At 34.6% G+C, this 19,579-nt stretch overlaps 1 protein-coding gene across 1 annotated transcript in view; it reads left to right on the forward strand.

The window, feature by feature from the left end:
- The window catches only part of ptprq (protein tyrosine phosphatase receptor type Q), a 354,834-nt gene that overhangs the window by 128,668 nt on the left and 206,587 nt on the right, over positions 1–19,579 (forward strand). Inside the window, exons 16-19 of the mRNA XM_051930873.1 lie at positions 11,419–11,584; positions 11,841–12,101; positions 15,379–15,539; positions 16,112–16,223. Of these exons, the coding sequence (XP_051786833.1) occupies positions 11,419–11,584; positions 11,841–12,101; positions 15,379–15,539; positions 16,112–16,223 (700 nt within the window). The remainder of the gene's footprint in view (positions 1–11,418; positions 11,585–11,840; positions 12,102–15,378; positions 15,540–16,111; positions 16,224–19,579) is intronic.

A 19,579-nucleotide genomic window follows, 5' to 3' on the forward strand; every position in this document is an offset into this window, starting at 1 on the left:
TGAGTACTCCAGATAAAAAATCACTTAATCGTTCTGTGTTGAACTTGATTAGAGTAAATTAGAGGTTGGTGGGATATTCTATTATTACTTATTACTGGAGTTACTGTATATAACCCTTAGAAATGATAGATGGGGCTTTAGAAGCAATAATTTTCATACAATGCTAAGAACTTGAATTATGGTGTTATGGAAAGAATGGGTTGACTCCTGCATACATTCCTCATCATATATATTTTCATGAAATACACATGTCACTATACAGAATGTCAGTACTTCTTTTTTAAAATACAGTGCCTCTTCTCTTTCAAACTATTACTGGCACCTTAGAAATTTTTGTGTTTAAATTAGACCTAGTGTAAATGTCTCCATGCAGATTAAAAAAAAATATTTTTAATACCTCAACACAAGAAGAGTTGGTTTGAAATGCCAAAGAGAGAAATAGAGGTTATCATGTGATTTCAGCATTAATACTGTGCAGAATTTAGCAGTGTGATTTTAAGACAGCAAGAAGGCAGTAAAATAAGGTTATATGCTGTAAGCAGGGATGATATTTTGGGATGCTGGAATGTAACGCTCTATTATTTAGTACCTGGGCTTTGAAGTGGGTAATTATCAGATGGGAAGCCAGCAAACCATCTGATGGGTGAAAAGGTTATAAAAAATTAATTTAGATGGTCACAATAGAAAAACCTTGATTTAATTATGAAGTGACTCAGCCTTTTTAATTATTTTAGGCTCAACAGTTCCTTTGCACCTTTTGTAGCACGGCCTGTTCATGTGTTTAGAACTACTTGATCATTTTGTTATGTGGTATAGTATACAAAGAAAAAAATAAAAGCTGACATATCCTTAGCCTTATAAACCTCTGACTGTTTTCTGAGTCAAAGCTCTTTCTTAAGTATCAGAAATTTGTGTTTTATAAAGATCTAAAATTCTGTTTGAACACAGATAGTTTAAACAGCTTACTTTAATGTTATTTGAGTAGAACAGCTATGTAATTTCTTCTCAAACAATACAAAACTACCAAGCATGCTGTTATTTAAGTCATTTGGAGTAGACTCTGATAGAAAGTTAACTTTTTTCTCCATTCTGAGCACACTGTGCCATGCATGGTTAAAAGGTTTCTTAGAATATCTCCTGAAGTACATGGTGTCACTGAGACTTTAACACTATTGTCCCCCATTTATTGGCCACAAAGCTTAAAGACCTGGGACTGAACACCTGCCTCTGGGACTCTGTGCTGAATTTTCTAACAGACAGGTGATGAGAGCAGGCAATTGATTCTCCAACAATATCATTGTCAACACATTCCATAAAGCTGTGTACTGAGTCCACTGCTGTATTCCCTTTACATACACAATTGTGTGGCCAAGCACAGTTCCAACATAATTATTAAGTTTGCTGATGACACATTGGTCTTAGGCCTCATTTTCAATTATGACAAGGAGGCCTATGTGGACTAGGTTGAGAACCTCTCACTGAATGTCAGGAAGAGTGTCAACTGCAAGCAGCAGCAGAGCTATGGACCTATCAGCATAAATGGAGTTCCTGTTGAAAGGGTGAGCAGCCTCAAGTACCTGGGTGTATACATCACCAAGGACCCTCACATGGACCCAAGCACACACAAACTCAGGTCAGGAAGGCAAGATGCCACCTTTATCACCTGAGGCATCTGAGGAAATTCTAGGTCTTGTCAATCATTTTGAAAACTTTTTATACAGAGTGCATCCTAACACAGAGCTGCACATCCTGGTTTGAGAATTGCTCAGTGCAATATCCAAAGCCTTGCACGGAGTTGTCAGTTTAGCAGAGTGCATCTTAAGATCACCACTGCCCTCTCTGCAGGACATCTACACAAAGTGCTACAGGACCAGGGCAATTAAAATAATTATGGACTCTAACTACTCCAGAAACATGTTCAACTCAGGCAAGCGGCTACCCAGCCTAATAGTAAAGACCACAGACTCAAGAGGAGTTTTTACCCTCAGGCCATCAAAATCCTGAATTCTGACATGCCAACAAACATTCAAAAGTAAAACTCACTTTAATTTACTGCACAGCAACTTTATACTTTTCACTGTTTTTACTGTTTCAGATTTTAACTTAATTTTAATCTAGTTGCACTTAATTTAATTTAAATTAATTTAGTTAATTTTAGTTAATTTTATTATCTTTTTCTTAATTTTATTATTTATTATATTTTGTGTTTGCTTTTTTTTTGTTTTGCACATTGTACCTGTATAACTGTGTGTGTGACAAATAAAACTCTTGAATATGGGCAAATTCTACACATACATGTTCAGACAGGCCAATATATTTTTAGTTGCTAAAACTCAGCAACCCTAAGTTTCAAACCCTGCTTTGAATATGGTACATTTGTCACAAATATAACTATGTGAGTCACTGTTAAAAGTACAACTTAATACTCAATTTACACCTTATTGTAGACAAAGAATAGAGACTTTCTAAAGAAGGCAGAACATCGAGTTAATGTTTCATGGCAAGGCATTATTACAGAGGTTGCCTAGTGCTTGGTGCCTATATGAGGAGATTACATTTCTGCTCATTTAAAAATTAATAGGACTGTCTTTTCTTAAAACTGTGACAATGCACTTCACATTAAAATTGAGATGTGCAACAGATATATTTTTAAATGCCATTTTCTGAGCGGCCAAAATCTTATCACTTTTATTGTTCATAAAACTAAAGTTGTTGAAATTAGAAAAAGTAATTACTGTTCATTTGTCTAAAATGTTTTAGGCTGCAGTCCTGCTTATACCAATTGAATAAAATACAGTTCATAAACTCACAAGGACTGAATGCAGTTAAAAAAGGAACAATTTCTTTTATTAAATTTCTAAACTTAATTAATATTCAATTATGCGAACTCTAAAAAACAGCTCTATGTTGTGAGTAATCCTTGACATTTGCAAAAATTTTAAAACCTTCAGAAAATATCAAGAAGCACAAGATGTGATTTTGATATTTTCTTTATATATACTTATAACATAATGTCTGTTTGGTACCAAATGTGGTTTATGCTTGTTTTTTAAGTATTTAAATTTAAAAATCACTGAGCATATCAGTCAGGTTAAGGTCTTTTCTTCCTTTTTTGCATTTGAATTCTTGATTTTTAATCAAAATTAACAGATTATGTTTGTGATTTGTGCATTAAAGAGAGTGTTTATTATTTGCTACATAAAACTTAAGTTTGTGCAAAATTATTTGAACTTATCTAGAATAAAAAGTCTTGTGTACTCTTGTAATTTCATTAGGTATTCAGTATGCTAGGACAGCATTTCCTCTTGTTGTGGTTCATATTTTATATTTAAGCCTAACTTTCTTCTCAAAGCAAACATGCAGCAGGTCTGACTTATTAATGGAACTCTGTTAATTTTAGTCCTCATCCCTCAACTTAAAGTCTGTCCCAGACAGTTAAAACGGAGGAAACACTATACTTATATCTTTTTGACCATCCTCTTAGCCTATTGCCCATAAATGAGCTACCAAGGCACCTTGCTGAACGTACATTACCTGATTGCAATGGTTTGGAAGTGGTTCTTATTCTTAAATATATATGAGGATATCCAGCAGATGGGCGGCACGGTGGCACAGTGGGTAGCACTGCTGCCTCGCAGTTGGGAGACCTGGGGACCTGGGTTCGCTTCCCGGGTCCTCCCTGCGTGGAGTTTGCATGTTCTCCCCATGTCTGCGTGGGTTTCCTCCGGGCGCTCCGGTTTCCTCCCACAGTCCAAAGACATGCAGGTTAGGTGGATTGGCGATTCTAAATTGGCCCTAGTGTGTGCTTGGTGTGTGGGTGTGTTTGTGTGTGTCCTGTGGTGGGTTGGCACCCTGCCTGGGATTGGTTCCTGCCTTGTGCCCTATGTTGGCTGGGATTGGCTCCAGCAGACCCCCGTGACCCTGTGTTCGGATTCAGCGGGTTGGAAAATGGATGGATGGATATCCAGCAGATGAAGAAGAAACAACACATTTTTAGTAAAGTGTTAAAGCTTTGCAGTATGTATCTGTGGACACTGAATGAGCTCAGCATCTTAAATACTATTTTGCTAATGTGTTTTAAAAAAAATGGTTTGTATATTTTGCCTAAGTGCTGTCAATAATGGTTTCAAGGTGTTATATTTGCCTATGAAATACACATTCTCACCTTGTATCACTACTCATTTCATCCTAGGGATGTTTTTAATTTGTACTGAAGACATTTAGGGTAAGGATGCTAGGACATGTTGTTAGTCCTATTCTCAGAAGAATGATGGACAATGTTCTTGGAATTTAGCATGTTACAGTTACACTGTTATCAGTTGTTTACATAAGGTACAAAAATAAACAGAAACAGAAGAGACACTTATAGTGACGTTATGCATGTATATAATGTAATTGATTATACACTGTAGATATGTAAATAATGTATGTACAGTAATGTATTCATTTAATGAAACCTGGATCCAGATTTAACTATTTCGTTACATTTCAAGGATATCAGACTGCACAGAGTTGAATTAACAGAAGATGTTCATAAATAAGACCCTGAAAAAATTCCACTACTAAGTGTCTATGTAGGCTGATACATTGGGATATTGTTACATCGTCCACTTCTGTCCTAGATAATTATATAACATGCAGCTAGTCCAAGCAGTTTCTCTAATGCCTTAATTACAAGAGAAGCTATTGAAATTACATCGAAAGAGATTAGGGTGATAGATAAGTTTTCCTATTGCTTTCATGTTCTATAACCAACTGGGTCTGTTTTTATAATGTTTGGTAATTTTAAGTGTTTTTTTTTTTCAAATTACTTTTTCTGCATGACAAACTTCAATTATCTTTCTGGATCTAAGATGTTACAGTGTCATACTCATTGGAAGTTTTCATGCGTGGGGAGTTTGATAACCACCAAGTTTGTTTACTTGCCTTGCATGTGGTATCTTATGTAAAGCTTTGTGAAAATCAAGGCAAATAGTTCCACTTGCACCTTTCTAATCAAATTCCTTTGCTGTTTCCTATTGTATTTTGATATATTAATGAAATATAGTCTCCATTTTTATAATGGAACATTTATATCTTCCATTCTTTAGAAATTTCCAGAGTGTGAAAATACATGATAATGGTTTATTTATTCACTCTAACATCATTTGTCACCCTGTGGTAAATGATAAATAGTGATTTCTCCCTGTCTGAAATTTCCAAATCACTGAGTGTGTCTTTTTTGTCTCTCTAGCTGCTGCAAGTTTGTGGTGGTCCGGGTTTGCTCCACACTCACTGATTGTTTCTGGGAGCCTCTTGAATCCAGAACTGTTGATAGTCATGAACCGAGATGAGCCAGGCAAATGAGGACACAAACAGTCAGAAAGGGGTTGGTGCAGAAGTACCAAGTGCTTTTAATAAAATCCCAACAAAAACCATGTTCAAAAGTACAATGTAAAAGATCTTTAATAAATAATACAACAATAAATAACCCATAAAATCAAGGTGAAACTTTGAGGTTTAAAACAAGCAATGAATACAGTATGTACCATAAAAAACAAGATTTAAATCATGGCAGGATCTTCCTGAGCCCCAAAACCTATCACTGTAAAATCTGGCCTATCCTTATCCCATAAGGACATTGCAGTATGATGACATGCCTGCCAACAGGTGCAGGCATCCATTTATCATGGGTTCAGGGTTTTACTGCCAGTTTATTGGCACAGGTAGGACTCTCCTCCATACTCCACGCACATCTCCCTCAGCCAGTCTGTCAGCATCATCCGGGAGATACTGCAATATGGGCTGCTTCTGCTCTGTTTAGTTGCTCAGTTGGAGCACCCCTTTACCATCCCAATACTCAAAGCGCAGGCCTGGTGCTCTTTTCCTCCTGACACAGGCTCCTCACCAGTCCTGCCTCTTTCTTCTTCCCATAACCTTTGCTTTTTCTCTTCTCTTCTGTATCTTTTTTGTTCCATAATCTTTTTGTCTGGATTCTCTTTTTCCCCTCTCTGCTGTTCAGGTTCCCTTTATACTGCATCCGACTGATCTGCTTGCATGTGCACGATCAGCCAAGCACCCCAATCAACCTCCAGGAACCGATTATTTATTTAAAACCATGCTTCGCCGCTGACCTCTTATCAAAGAGTTCAAAACACAATACATAGATGGGTGCAAAATTGGCTATGTACAAAGAATTTCTCATAAATTAGTTGATTGCAAATATGGTATCCTTCAGCGATCACTCATTTTAAAGTATATATATGATCTTTATAAAAATATAAATGAAAAACTGCCTCAAGTTTGCAAATTGTATGTTTTTTCCAAATGTTAGGTGAATAGAGGTTGCAAAATTTTGTTGAGATAAATACTATTTTCTTATTGTAACTGTTCTAAAGTGACACACATGGGTGTGCAATGTAAGGTGGACTATCATCTCACAGTACCTATTTTTCTCTCCTAAATAAGGTTTGGAAATATGGTAAGTATGTCAGCTCCACTGGTCCTTTTGGAAGGCTTAGTTTGATGCTTCAGACTCTTGCAAATTGGTAGCATTTTGCATCTTAGATAGATAGATAGATAGATAGATAGATAGATAGATAGATAGATAGATAGATAGATAGATAGATAGATAGATAGATAGATAGATAGATAGATAGATAGATAGATAGATAGATAGATAGATAGATAGATAGATAGATAGATAGATAGATAGATAGATAGATAGATACTTTATTAATCCCAAGGGGAAATTCACATTCTCCAGCAGCAGCATACTGATACAAAAAAAAAATATATTAAATTAAAGATTGATAATAATGCAGGTAAAAACAGACAATAACTTTTTATAATGTTAACGTTTACCCATGGTGGAATTGAAGAGTCGCATAGTTTGGGGGAGGAACGATCTTCTCAGTCTGTCAGTGGAGCAGGACAGTGACAGCAGTCTGTTGCTGAAGCTGCTCCTCTGTCTGGAGATGACGCAGTTTAGTGGATGCAGTGGATTCTCCATAATTGATAGGAGCCTGCTTAGCGCCCGTCGCTCTGCCACAGATGTTAAACTGTCCAGCTCCATGCCAACAATAGAGCCTGCCTTCCTAACCAGCTTGTCCAGGCGTGAGGCGTCTTTCTTCTTAATGCTGCCTCCCCAGCACACCACCGCGTAGAAGAGGGCGCTTGCCACAACCGTCTGATAGAACATGTGCAGCATCTTATTGCAGATGTTGAAGGACGCCAACCTTCTAAGGAAGTATAACCGGCTCTGTCCTTTCTTACACAGAGCATCAGTATTGGCAGTCCAGTCCAATTTATCATCCATCTTGTATTTGTTCTGAAGATAACATTGCCTGACCATCTGATCCATGTTTGGAATGGATTTAAACAACCTAAACATGAACTTAAAGAGTGAATATGGTAGAATGCAGTAGACTTTTTTAACCTCTCACACCATATTAGAAGCCATAGGATGCCTATATATAACCAGTTTACTTGTTTGTGTGAAGGTAAATATTACTAACATGCCTCTCTTTAGTCAATGAATTCCTAAATAATTTGTATTTTCAGTTCCTTACCATGCTAATTTGTTAGTTGACTTCAGCTCAACCTTAAATCTGCATTGAATTATATGTTAGGTTTTAGTTTAACCTTGTTCAATAGTTATAGTAACATCACTGTCTACCTGTTTATCCTCCTTAGAAATTCCTATAAAAACAAAGATTTTTATCTTAACAATAGTCCATTTAAATTACTTTGTAATTCAGGGTTTATGATAAGATTGTCTGAGTTGAAGCTATTAGTTATTGCAGTTAGTGTGGATAGAAAAGATATAAAGAAGTATATAATGGAAACACACAACGGAATAGATAAGTTGAGCCAGGACATAAGGAAACTTTTTGTTTAAGGTGTGCCTTGCCTTTTTGCATTTCATAGGACTGGGATCCTGTGAAGTGTGGTCTTGCCTCATTTGGGGAATGCAAAATGGGGCAGTGTTAGGGTCAAGGAGAAGAGAAAGAGAGCAAGTTACTATTTGTCTATTTGTTTCACCCCACAATTGTAATTACCAATATAATGACACACTCCTTAGCCATAATCCCCTTCAATAATGATATGAAATCAGTGTTAAAGCTAAGTGTTAAGCAATGTTAAGTAGCAGTATTCCTCTGACCAAACATTGAATTTTGTAAGATGACATGTCAAAGGTCTCAATCATGATTTAAAAAGAAAAAACATGTGCTCCACCTCACAGGCTAAATGCTAAGATAGTATTTTTACAGGAGACTCACTTAATAAGTGATGACTAGTTTCGACTGCAAAGAGACTGAGCTGGCCAAATTTTTCATTCCAGCTATATAAAGAAAACCTGAGTTGTGGGAATTTTAATACACAAGTCAATCCCATTTGTAGCATCAGATCCAGTATCTTATCCCATAGGGCGCTATGTCATGGTGACGGGTAATTTAATCAATTCTAAAGTAATTCCGATAAATATATATGAACCTTATGTGGATAACAGAATTATAGAATAGAATAATCTGTTTCAAATATGAGCACTAATAAAATTATAATGGCTGGGGATTTTAATTGTGTTTTAAATCCAGACCTGGATAGATCATCAACTACAGTGATGATACTATCTAATACCGCAAAGACAATCACACAGTTTGTAATGGATCATAATTTATTAGATCCATGGAGAGTCTTGAGTTTACGTTCAAGAGAATATTCCTTTCTCTCACCAGTCAATCATAGTTACTGAAGACCTGATGATTTCTTCATTGATAATAATTTATTTCCCATTATCAACCCTGTTAAGTACAACAGTATTGCTATCTCTGATCACACTCCACTTATCTTGGAGCTTGAATCATTATGCACTACACACTCATCTTGTAACTGGTGTCTTAACCCCCTGTCATTAGCAGATGTGAACTTTACAGACTTTATACCTAAATAAAATGATTATTTTTTAGAGACTAATGCATCCTCAGAGGTTTCCACAGGAATACATTGGAAAATTTGGAAGGCATTTTTAAGAGGACAGATTATTTCATATCTCTCATAAATTTAAATTGAAGACCAAGAAGGCATCAGAGTTAGTGAGATTTAAAGAATAGACTATGAATACACCACGTCTCCAAATGTGGCACTTCATAGGAAAAAATAGATTCTACAATCAGATTTTAATCTCTTGACATCAAAAGAAATCAAACAGCTCATTTTTAAATCGCAATGTCATTATTATGAACATGGAGAGAAGGCTAAAAATATTTTAGCTCAAAAAATCCACATGCAGGAATCTCACAATGCAAGAACAGAAATTACCAGTGCAGCTGGAGATAAAATCACAGACCATAAAAGTATAACTTACACATCTAAGGAGTACAATAAGTTCTTATATTCCATTCAGTTAAAAGAAGATGAGACACAATATAAGGAGTTTTTTGATACAATCCAAATTCCAGAGCTCGATACTCTTAGTGCAGAGGAATTTGACAAACCTCTGACACACTCATAACAACTGGATGCCATAAATTCACTTAAGTGGGAAAGCAGCAGGCGCTGATAGCTAACCAATGAAATTTTATACACAATCTTCATTAAGTTAACTACATTTTAGTTAATAACATTCATAGAAGCAACAAAATTTAACCTCAAACTTTTTTCCCAAACATTAATTACCATATTTCCAAAGAAAAAGAAAAATTTACTAAAATTGCCATCATATTGACCAATTTCATTTCTTAGCTAGAAGGATTTAGAAAGTGCTTCCTTCAGGAATATCAAGGTCAAACCGGATTCAACTAAGGCACTTGGCTTTAGACCTTTGGCATCTTTTTCATGTAATATTCTCACCCACAAAATTTAACACACAAGAGATCTTATTATCTTTGGTCACAGAAAAAACCGGAACTATCTATTGACCACATTGCATAAATATGGGTTTCTCCCAAATATATCTGCATGGTTAAAATTACTTTATACCAGTCCGGAAGACTCAGTGAGCCATTGTATTTGTTTTCCAAATATTTTCAGAGATAATGGGAATTATCAGAGAAGGACTTGAACAGAAAATATCACTATATGCAGATGATATGGTTCTGCACTTTATACAGTATTTCGAACCCACAAATATCTTTAGCATTAGTCCATTACGTATTAGCAGAATTTCAAAATACATCTGGACTTAAAATTAATCTAAATAAAAGTGTGCATTTTCAGTGAACTTTCTAGCACACCATACTCGACAGAAAATCTGTTAATTTTATCAAAACATTTTAGATATCTATGGATAAGCATAATAATTAAATATAATGATCTTTTTCAATACTATTTTGGTAGCAGCATGAAAAAATGTAAACAATATATAAACAGATAGACTGCCCTCTATCTTAATACTGTCAAGATGAAAAGCCTTCCTAAGCTTCTAATTCTATTTCAGCATCCCTATATAATAATAATAATAATAATAATAATAATAACTCTTTACATTTTTATAGAGCTTTTCTCACTACTCAAAACACTTTAGTGAGCGTGGAGCCACTTCAGCCACTAGTAATGTGTAGCATCCACTTGGATGGTGCAACAGCAGCCATTTTTGCGTCAGTACACCCACCACACATTATAGTAACATCATCTATCTGCTGTTTCTTCCTTAGAAATTCCTATGAAAAATGAAAATTTTATCTTATCAATGCTCCATTTAAATTACCTTGTAATCCAGGGTTTATGATAAGAAAAAATGCTGATTTGTTTTTTTTAGGATTGTTATTCCTTCACAGAATTTGATATATCCTCATATTGTGAGTGATGACATGTCCAATCTTAGGCATGCATTAAAATACAAACACCATGTTAATATTCAAATATGAACAAGTAAAGTCATTAACTACACAGATTATACATATTTTGCAATGTCAATAGCTGAAAACGTGTTAAAGTAAGATTTATTGTTGCTGATGTATAGGCTTATATGTGTATAGGTGTATATGTGTAGGTATAAGTTTTTTTGAGTTAGCAAATTATCTGAAAAATATTGCCTATATACAGTACTTTTAGTTCTAGTTCAATATGAAAAGAACTCTTAATGGCTGAAAGATAGTTGGAGTTACTGAACATTGCATGGTTACCTATTTTCCTTAACAATTCTAATAATAAGCAGTATATTATATGCAAAGTTGTTATTTTCAAGTCAAAATAAGTATGTAATTTCAAGCCTTTTTAGAGTTGTTATAACATTAAAGCCAAACATCAACCATTCTCGTTGTATCTATGACAGATTGTGCCGCTTTAGACACATCTCCACATGATTAAAGAGGGATGCTCAGTTTGCTGTAATTTTTCACATTTTTTAAGAGCTTTGAAAATAAATAGCAATATGAAGTGTTAATGTTTGTGTATCTAGCTAGTATGTTCAGTTTTTACTTTATTTTCTTTCCATAGCTCCTTTACAAATTGCCAGCCAACAACAAAACACTTTATGTAACTAGAGTCACTGGAAACAGCACTCAAATTAAAAACTTATACCCTGGAAGTGACTATATGTTTGAAATCCAGTCTTTATCTGCATCTGAAAGCAGCATGGCAGTTTCAAAGTTGTTCACTGCACGTAAGATTAACTTATTTTTTCTTTTTGTATTACATATAAAATTAAGAACAAGTTACCATTTACTGCTTTAATTCTGATGATTCTGAGGGGTATACTCAGATCATTTTATCAAAAGCAAAACCCTCACTTTTTCTGCCTGGTACAAAATAAGTCATTCAATTCATTTTTAGGAAAAATATTATTTTTGTGTAGTCTTCTCATGTATTAACAATATTATAATAATCTTTTTCACTCTACCAAACTGTGCTTCTTATAGGCCCACCTGGAGTCTGTTCTCTGTCTGTTTCATCTATTACTACCTGTACTGCTGAAATAATCTGGAAATCAAGTTCAGGAATATTTGACCATTACAAAGTGACTGTTTCAAACTCTACTTTTTTAAGAGAATTGACTGTTGCAAAACTGTGGCTTAATTTTACAGCCAATGATCTTTCTCCTGGATGTACGTATAATTTTACAGTAAGCAGAGTTCGTAAAAACATTGAAGGAACATCTGCAGTTGTAACAATTGTTGCTGGTAAGTTATAGTAATTCTTATATAGCCTTTGTTTCATTATACAAAAAAAACACAACTCGTTCAAACCTTGGCTCACCATATCTTGTGTAACCTTTTAAAGAAGTAAGAATATATTTTATTTTATGTTTTGTAGCATGGATGTCTTCTTAGACAGCAGGAGGATACCGTTGGAAACTTTTTAAAGAACAAATTTCAGTAGAAAGTATGTCTGCCTTCAAAGAACCATAAAAAATGGAATTAATTACCAAGTAGTGTGGTAGAAGGGGGAACTTAAAGAACCTTAATCTCAACTCAGTGTTATTTTGACGAATCTTGATGACTAGGATTTTTGAGGTTGTTGGACTGAATAGCCTGTTCTCATTAAAATTGTGGCTGTGTTCTAATGTTAATGTTATGTTTTCTTATTTTGTTCTAAATTATTATATATTTTAAAGAAGCAAACTGAAAAAAGAACTGTTACCATTGACTCTTAATTAGCCAATGGCCTTTAGTATACTGTATATTATTATATGCACCTTGGTATGTTCAGAGTTGTTTGGCAGTTTTAAAGTTAAATATTGATATAACAAAGAAGTAGCCACTTAGTAAAAAGTTGAATTAAAGTGTATCAATCTTTTGTTTTATCTTGATTAGTGCATTATAGGGACTTTCTCAGCAGCATCTATCACAAGGCAGAAATTATCCTTAGGGTAATAAAGAGTTATAATTTTATCCTGACACTAACAGTCAGTCAGTCAGTCATTTTCCAATGCATTATATCTCAACACAGGGTCACGGGGGTCTGCTGGAGCCAATCCCAGCCAACACAGGGCGCAAGGCAGGAACAAATCCCGAGCAGGGTGCCAGCCCACCACCTGACACTAACAGGAACCCTTTTATGTAGATAGGGATCTGCAGAGGACCCACTAAAGACACAAGAGATACAGAATATTAGGTATTTTCATGGAAAAAAAAGCTTCTCGGTTCTATATAAAATGTTAGGTAGTTTTCTAAAGCCAACAAAAGGAGGAGCATATCCTGTCAAATTTGTGTTGAGTGAAGGGTCCTTCATGGCAAAATGCAACTGTTGATCCATCATTGAATCTACTTAATCCAGTTCAGGTTTCAGGGGGCTAGAGCCTATTCTGGCTGCACTGAGGACAATGCAGGTATCAGCTGTGGATAGGGTGCTGGTCCAATGCAGGACACAATTACCCAAGGAAACAGAGGTTCAAAAAAAGGTTGCAGCTAATTGTGTATTATCTCACTTTTAAAAAATTAACTAAATGCCTTTCATTAGTGCTTAATTTAAATTTTCTGAAATTTGGTAACAGGTCTGGATGCTTAATTCCGTTTCTTGCCTACTGCTAAAATATATGCTGGGTGCTTTTTTGAGTATGGCAGAATACTGATATTATGTAAATATCTATACAAGATTACTGAAATGTAGTTCCATTTTTAGTAGATAAAAGACAACTGAAAGTTTTGTTAACAGCGGGAAATGCCTCAAAGCTTCTGCAAGGTAACTAATGTAACAAAATTATGGGCTACTTTATTTATTAATTACTGTGCCGTGTTTGTGCATTGGCTATAGTAACTCTGAAATATTCCCTTGCGATCAGTTAAGTATGTTTAAAAACTGAAAGTGGCTTGATATGATGATGAGGTCTTCATTGTGGACATACTTATTAAATGCTTTGTTATGTTTTGCTAACATCTGCATTTTTTATTCTTTTAAAATAATATGCATATTTTGCCATTTTTTTTCTTAAAATAATAAAAGAGCATATTTATGAAATAACAACAATGCACTGACAAAGCTGAGTTTATAAAATCAAATTGACCGCCTGAACAGCACTACCTGTATGTGTATACCTTTGATCCCAAGCAGCATTTTGCTTATAATTAGCTAAATTTAGGGAGTATTTTGGAGTGCTTGATAATGTGCCTTTTCACCAGTCTTCATGTGAAAATGTTTTTATTAGGACAGCAGATCTGAGTTTGCTAGAGGAGGCTTGCTAGAGATCTGCTGCTATTAACCTCACTGTTTGTGGGAACAGGAGTTACAGTCCTTCTTGTTGCCAATCATGCAGCTGTTCAAGATTTGTAGTATTAGCCGTTCAGTTTCATGATATAACATCTAACAATCAATTTGGGAAATTGGAAGCTATAGACAGAGCTTTCTGGAACTTTACAACAAGGTTTCTGTTTCAATACCAACCTATACCTGAGAAAATTACTTACTCTGTTTCTGTTCCATCTGTAGTACTAGGGTGTTGTACCGTGTTAGCCATTATGAATGTAGAGAAAAGCCAAGCAAAATGACACCTTTTATTGGCTAACTAGAAAGATTACAATATGCAAGCTTTCGAGGCAACTCAGGCCCCTTCTTCAGATTACAAGATTACATCTTGCCTGAAGAAGGGGCCTGAGTTGCCTCGAAAGCTTGCATATTGTAATCTTTCTAGTTAGCCAATAAAATGTTCCATCTGTGAAAGTTGTAACATATCCTAATGTAAGTCACCTAAGATAAAGGCATCAGCCTAATATTTAATAATAATATAACCTCTTTTGCCTCCAGATTAAAACCATGGTGTTAGTAGTAGTTAGTTAACAATGGTCATATTTAGTAACTGTAATCATAGTTCCAGGAGACCTGGCATTCATCACAGACAAAGAAATTATATTAATTTTCTGTGTCCATTATCTGTTTGTGCCAGCTTCAGTTGTGGTGGTTTTTTATATTTTGCTTCTCATTAAAAATAACAAACAAATTATCCAACACAGATATTGGCAATCATCTTGCACTGCTTTTTACTACTTACTGCAGATCTATGTGTATTTAGATTAGCAATAGATGTAATATTTTAAGTTAGGCAAAAGAAATCCTAATGATTTATTACATTTACAGGTTATCGGATGCAACAGTTAAAACAATAAAGATGGCACATAAATGTAAACAGAAGATATACTTGTTCTATCCATCCATTCACTTATTTTCATGCATGCTTAGTCCAGTTAACAGTTGCAGAGGGCAAGAGCTTAACTCTCCAGTATCATCCCTGGACAGGGTATGTGTTCATCTTAAGAGTATTTTCACAAATACATTAATGTCCATTTTCATTTACAACAGTACAGCTTAGAGCCACCAGTCACCCCTGCAGATATGGAAATGATTTGCAAATTCCATGCAGAGAGCGGGCAACCTGGGATTTAAACTCTTTATCCTAGACCTGTATATACTTTGTTTTATTGTAAAAATCAGCTATTTTTCAGTGATTATGTTGTATTGTTTTAGATCCAGAGAAGCCACAAGAGCTGGAAGTTGTAAATGTGACATCAAATAGTTTTTCAGTACACTGGATAGCACCACCAGGACATGTTGACAGATACCATGTGGTTGTCTCCCCTAGCAGAGGAGATGTCATTGTCAAGGATCTTGGAAGCAATAGAATACAGGTATTGGAGGATGAAAGACACGTAGCCATGTTCCTCTTCATTCTTTTAAACAAGTTGAAAATATTTTTAACTAAGAGATAGAACAGAAACTCCTTTTATGTGTATTACTCTTTAAAATGACAAAACAAGTCCAAATAAGATGATTTTATACTGTGTTTTTCTTTTTCCCTTGGTCATGCTCATCTAAAAACTCTGGTAATGAAGTACAGCCTTAACAAACAAAAGGCAGTGGTATTGTGTAATACAACTCATTATTTATTACACAGCTCCCTGACAGACCCACATTTAAAATATTAATGTGGAGCATCATTTCACATTTTGACTAGCACTGAAAAGGAGCAAAAGCATTTAGTTCCTTTATGGAGACCATTAGGATGATAATGATTCATACTTTATTTCTATTTCTGGCATTTTTTTGTGAATCTGCAAGAGTTCAGGTATTGTACAATAAACTTATAATACTTAATTTATTATATAAAATATTTTTCTAATTATTGTTATGTCTAACTAATAAAATCTTAAAATTTAAAAGCATTTTCCTTTCTTTCTTTTTTAATTTTTTTTATGCAAAGGCTACTGTCACCAATGCTGTTCCTGGACAGAATTACACAATTACAGTCTCTGCTGTTTCTTCATCATCGTTCAGTTCACATGTTGTAAAATATGTGACAACTTATGAGACACGTATGGCTTATTTATTTCTACATTTCGTAAATATCTATTGAACAAAATGTTATTTTTGTGTGCATGTGTGTGCTTTTAATAAGGTTAACTAGTATCAATACATCTTTGAGTCTAATTTATGAAAAGAAAGTAGGGACAGATATATGGTACTTTTAATGCATATTCTGGCATGGTGTAAAGTTGTTGTGAAAATCGTATATCATTTTTTTTTTAATCCAGTGATGAGGTAAGAAGACTAATAATTCTTTCCTTAGAAGCTATAATGTTATATAAAGATCCTTTTGTGTTTTCTAATATTTTACATAAATATTGGACGTATAATTATGCATCCATCCATTTTTTTATTTTATACCAGTCAGTGCACATGTCTGTTTATACAAGATAAAAAAATTAATTATTATTTAATACTTTCAGTCCACATTTGTTTCTAGGCTATATTTCTGATCATTATTGTACTCTGTTTTTAATGTAGTTTGTTTTTCATTTATAGTTACTTTTTTAAATCAAGGTTCAGCTTAACTGCAATTTAAAGCCACATATCGCAATATGACTATGTTTTTCTTGTTAATGTCTGTTATCCCATTCTCATGATTTTTCCTCATTGATTGGGATAAACTGCTTTATCCAAACAAAGGTTGGTGGGGTGTGGTGTTGTGCTGTGCTGGAGCCTGTCCTAGCTAATATAAGTCACAAGGCAGGAACAAACCCTGGAAAAGGTACCACTCCATCTCTGGGTGAACACCCACATACACGGACACACCAGATGCACACTAGGGCCAATTTAGCATTACCAATTTACCTAACCTGCATGTCTTTGGACATTGGGAGGAAGTCAGAGCACCCCAAGTAAACTCAGGCAGGAAGGCCCGATGACGTAAACCCTGGTCTCCTAACAGTGCTACCACTGTGCTGCCCCTATACGGAACATGTGTTGACATATAAAACTTGAAGAAAAAGCTTTGGGAAAATAACACATCTGATTATTTCAGAAGCTGAGTCAAAAGTATCCAAAGATAAACTTACAAAAATAATTCAATGTACTTACTGTTTACACTAACCCAATTTTTCATGTGAATATTTATTATTTTGTATCTTTATTTTTTTAAGCAAATTATTCCATTATGGTATTTTTTTAGTATTTTTCTTGCAATGTTTTAATACTGTATTAATATAATGTATTAATGCTGTATAACTGGTTTTGTGACTACAGCAGATCTACAGTATAAGTAGCACATATTTGTTTGAAGGCTAATCCAAGACACATGTTGAAACAGAAACGGTTAAACTCAAAATAACTAAACAAGCAAAAAGTGGAAAAATGAAATTCTTTTAAATCAAGCTTTACAAAAAATTTTTCCTTTGCAACAACATCAGCTTCATGACAACATTGTTTGTTCCAGTTTCTTGCAGCTGTTTGTCTAAAAAATGCTTTGTAGCATTTAATCTTAAAAGTACTTTCCCTTTATTTCTAAATAATTATTATATAATCTTGTTGTGACATTACACAAATAGAAAAAATGACAAAACATTATTAAGTATGAGCCAGCTTTACAGTTTACCAGTAACAACTTCAGAGTTTGATCAGTTTGATCAGAGGGAGAGAGAGGAGCTAAAAATCGCCTTGGAGCAACTGTTGGTGACATAATACTAGTTAAGCACTGGCATAGGCTTACTTAACCATAGTAGGCATTTTATGGTCAGAAATGCAAAACATGTAGTAATCCCAGTAACATCACTGATGATACGACTAAACAGAAAAGATACTGTATTGTGAAAGAAATGTTATTACAGTTCTAAGGGCATAATAAGCAGATGGCTGCTTAATGTGCATGCGTTGAGCATTTACTTTTTGGTTCCTCCACTATACAGATAGGCAAAAGATGCTGAATCCTTTCCAACAGAGACCAATAGTTTTCACAAAGCAGCCAAGACTTCTGTGTTAACTGAATTCAGGTCACACAGAACTTGGCTCACCTGAGTAGGAGATGTAAGTGGTAGATGATTTTGACACATGAACTCTTCAGTGAACTAATTGAGGAATTTCTTTTTGTCTGTATGCTTTCAGTGATGTTGTTGTAATGAGTAGTTGTATATCTTAACTTGGTTGGAAAAGGGGATGCTTTTTAATTGAAGACAGAGCTCCTGACCAGTGACTGTTAGAACTATGCTACTAAATGGTGGTTCAGAACAACTTTATTGAAGTATGGATAATTCTTGGAGAAGTTTTCTGCTAAGTTGAAAAAAAAAATCTGTGTCCTACCATATGGCAGCGTAATTGATCCTTCTGTATTATAAGTTAATTGCTTGGATTCCCATATTGCCCGCTCAATATTAAAGAAAAATGTTGACCTTCAAATTAAGTTTCAGAACTTGGACTATATATACTGTATCTTTTAATCTTTAATAAAGGCCACAAAGTGCAGTATGCTGCAGCCAGGCAGTGTTTAATGCACTTTTAATATAATATGTCAAATTTCATGCTCATTGTGCTCACGCTTACCGGTAACTATTATCCAGTATATCTAGGGCTGATCCTTGTAGACTGTTAACTTTGCATCCTTTCTTCACAAATTAAGGTCAGATAATTTATCTAGCAATGCTAATAAAATTAACATTAATATTTTGACTTGGAGTTATTCTCTAATTACATTGTTACCTCCACAATTGTTTGAAAAATTTTAAGAAAAGCTGAATTTCCCTTCACTTTCTAATGGTATTGCAGATATTGTTATTTTGGATTTTCCATTTACAATGTTTAAACTTAAGTATTTGAGCTCTGGAAACTTTCCTAGACATGGCATTTCCCTATTGAATTTTACTGTACTTTTTGATATCAGTTGTCATCTAGGTTTATGCAAATGGTGCAAACTGCTGCTTATTTGCTGGTAATAAATTCAGATCAAAGCATACCAGTTATATGCGTTTGTTTAAAAACATAAATGCCCCCAATTATCTTCCAGTTACTTGTCTTTGTGTATATATATATATATATATATATATATATATATATATACGAGCTGTATATACCCGGCGTTGCCCGGGGCAGAAGTAACCTAATCGGTCAAACACTTACATATATACCAAAGTAAACCTAATCGGTCAAACAGTTACATATATAAAAAAACCAAACCTAATCGGACAAACAGCTTCATATATACAGAAGCGAACCTAATCGGACAAACAGCTAATCTATATACATAAGCAAACCTAATTGGTCAAACAGTTACATAAATACAAAAGCAAACCTAATCGATCAAACAGCTTCATATATACAGAAGCGAACCTAATTGGTCAAACAGTTATGCATGTGCAGAATGATTTTACAAACATTATGCGTGTTAACAATCATTAAAAAG

The sequence above is a fragment of the Erpetoichthys calabaricus genome, chromosome 1, assembly GCF_900747795.2.
Source record: "Erpetoichthys calabaricus chromosome 1, fErpCal1.3, whole genome shotgun sequence".
NCBI classification, from domain to species: Eukaryota; Metazoa; Chordata; class Cladistia; order Polypteriformes; family Polypteridae; genus Erpetoichthys; species Erpetoichthys calabaricus.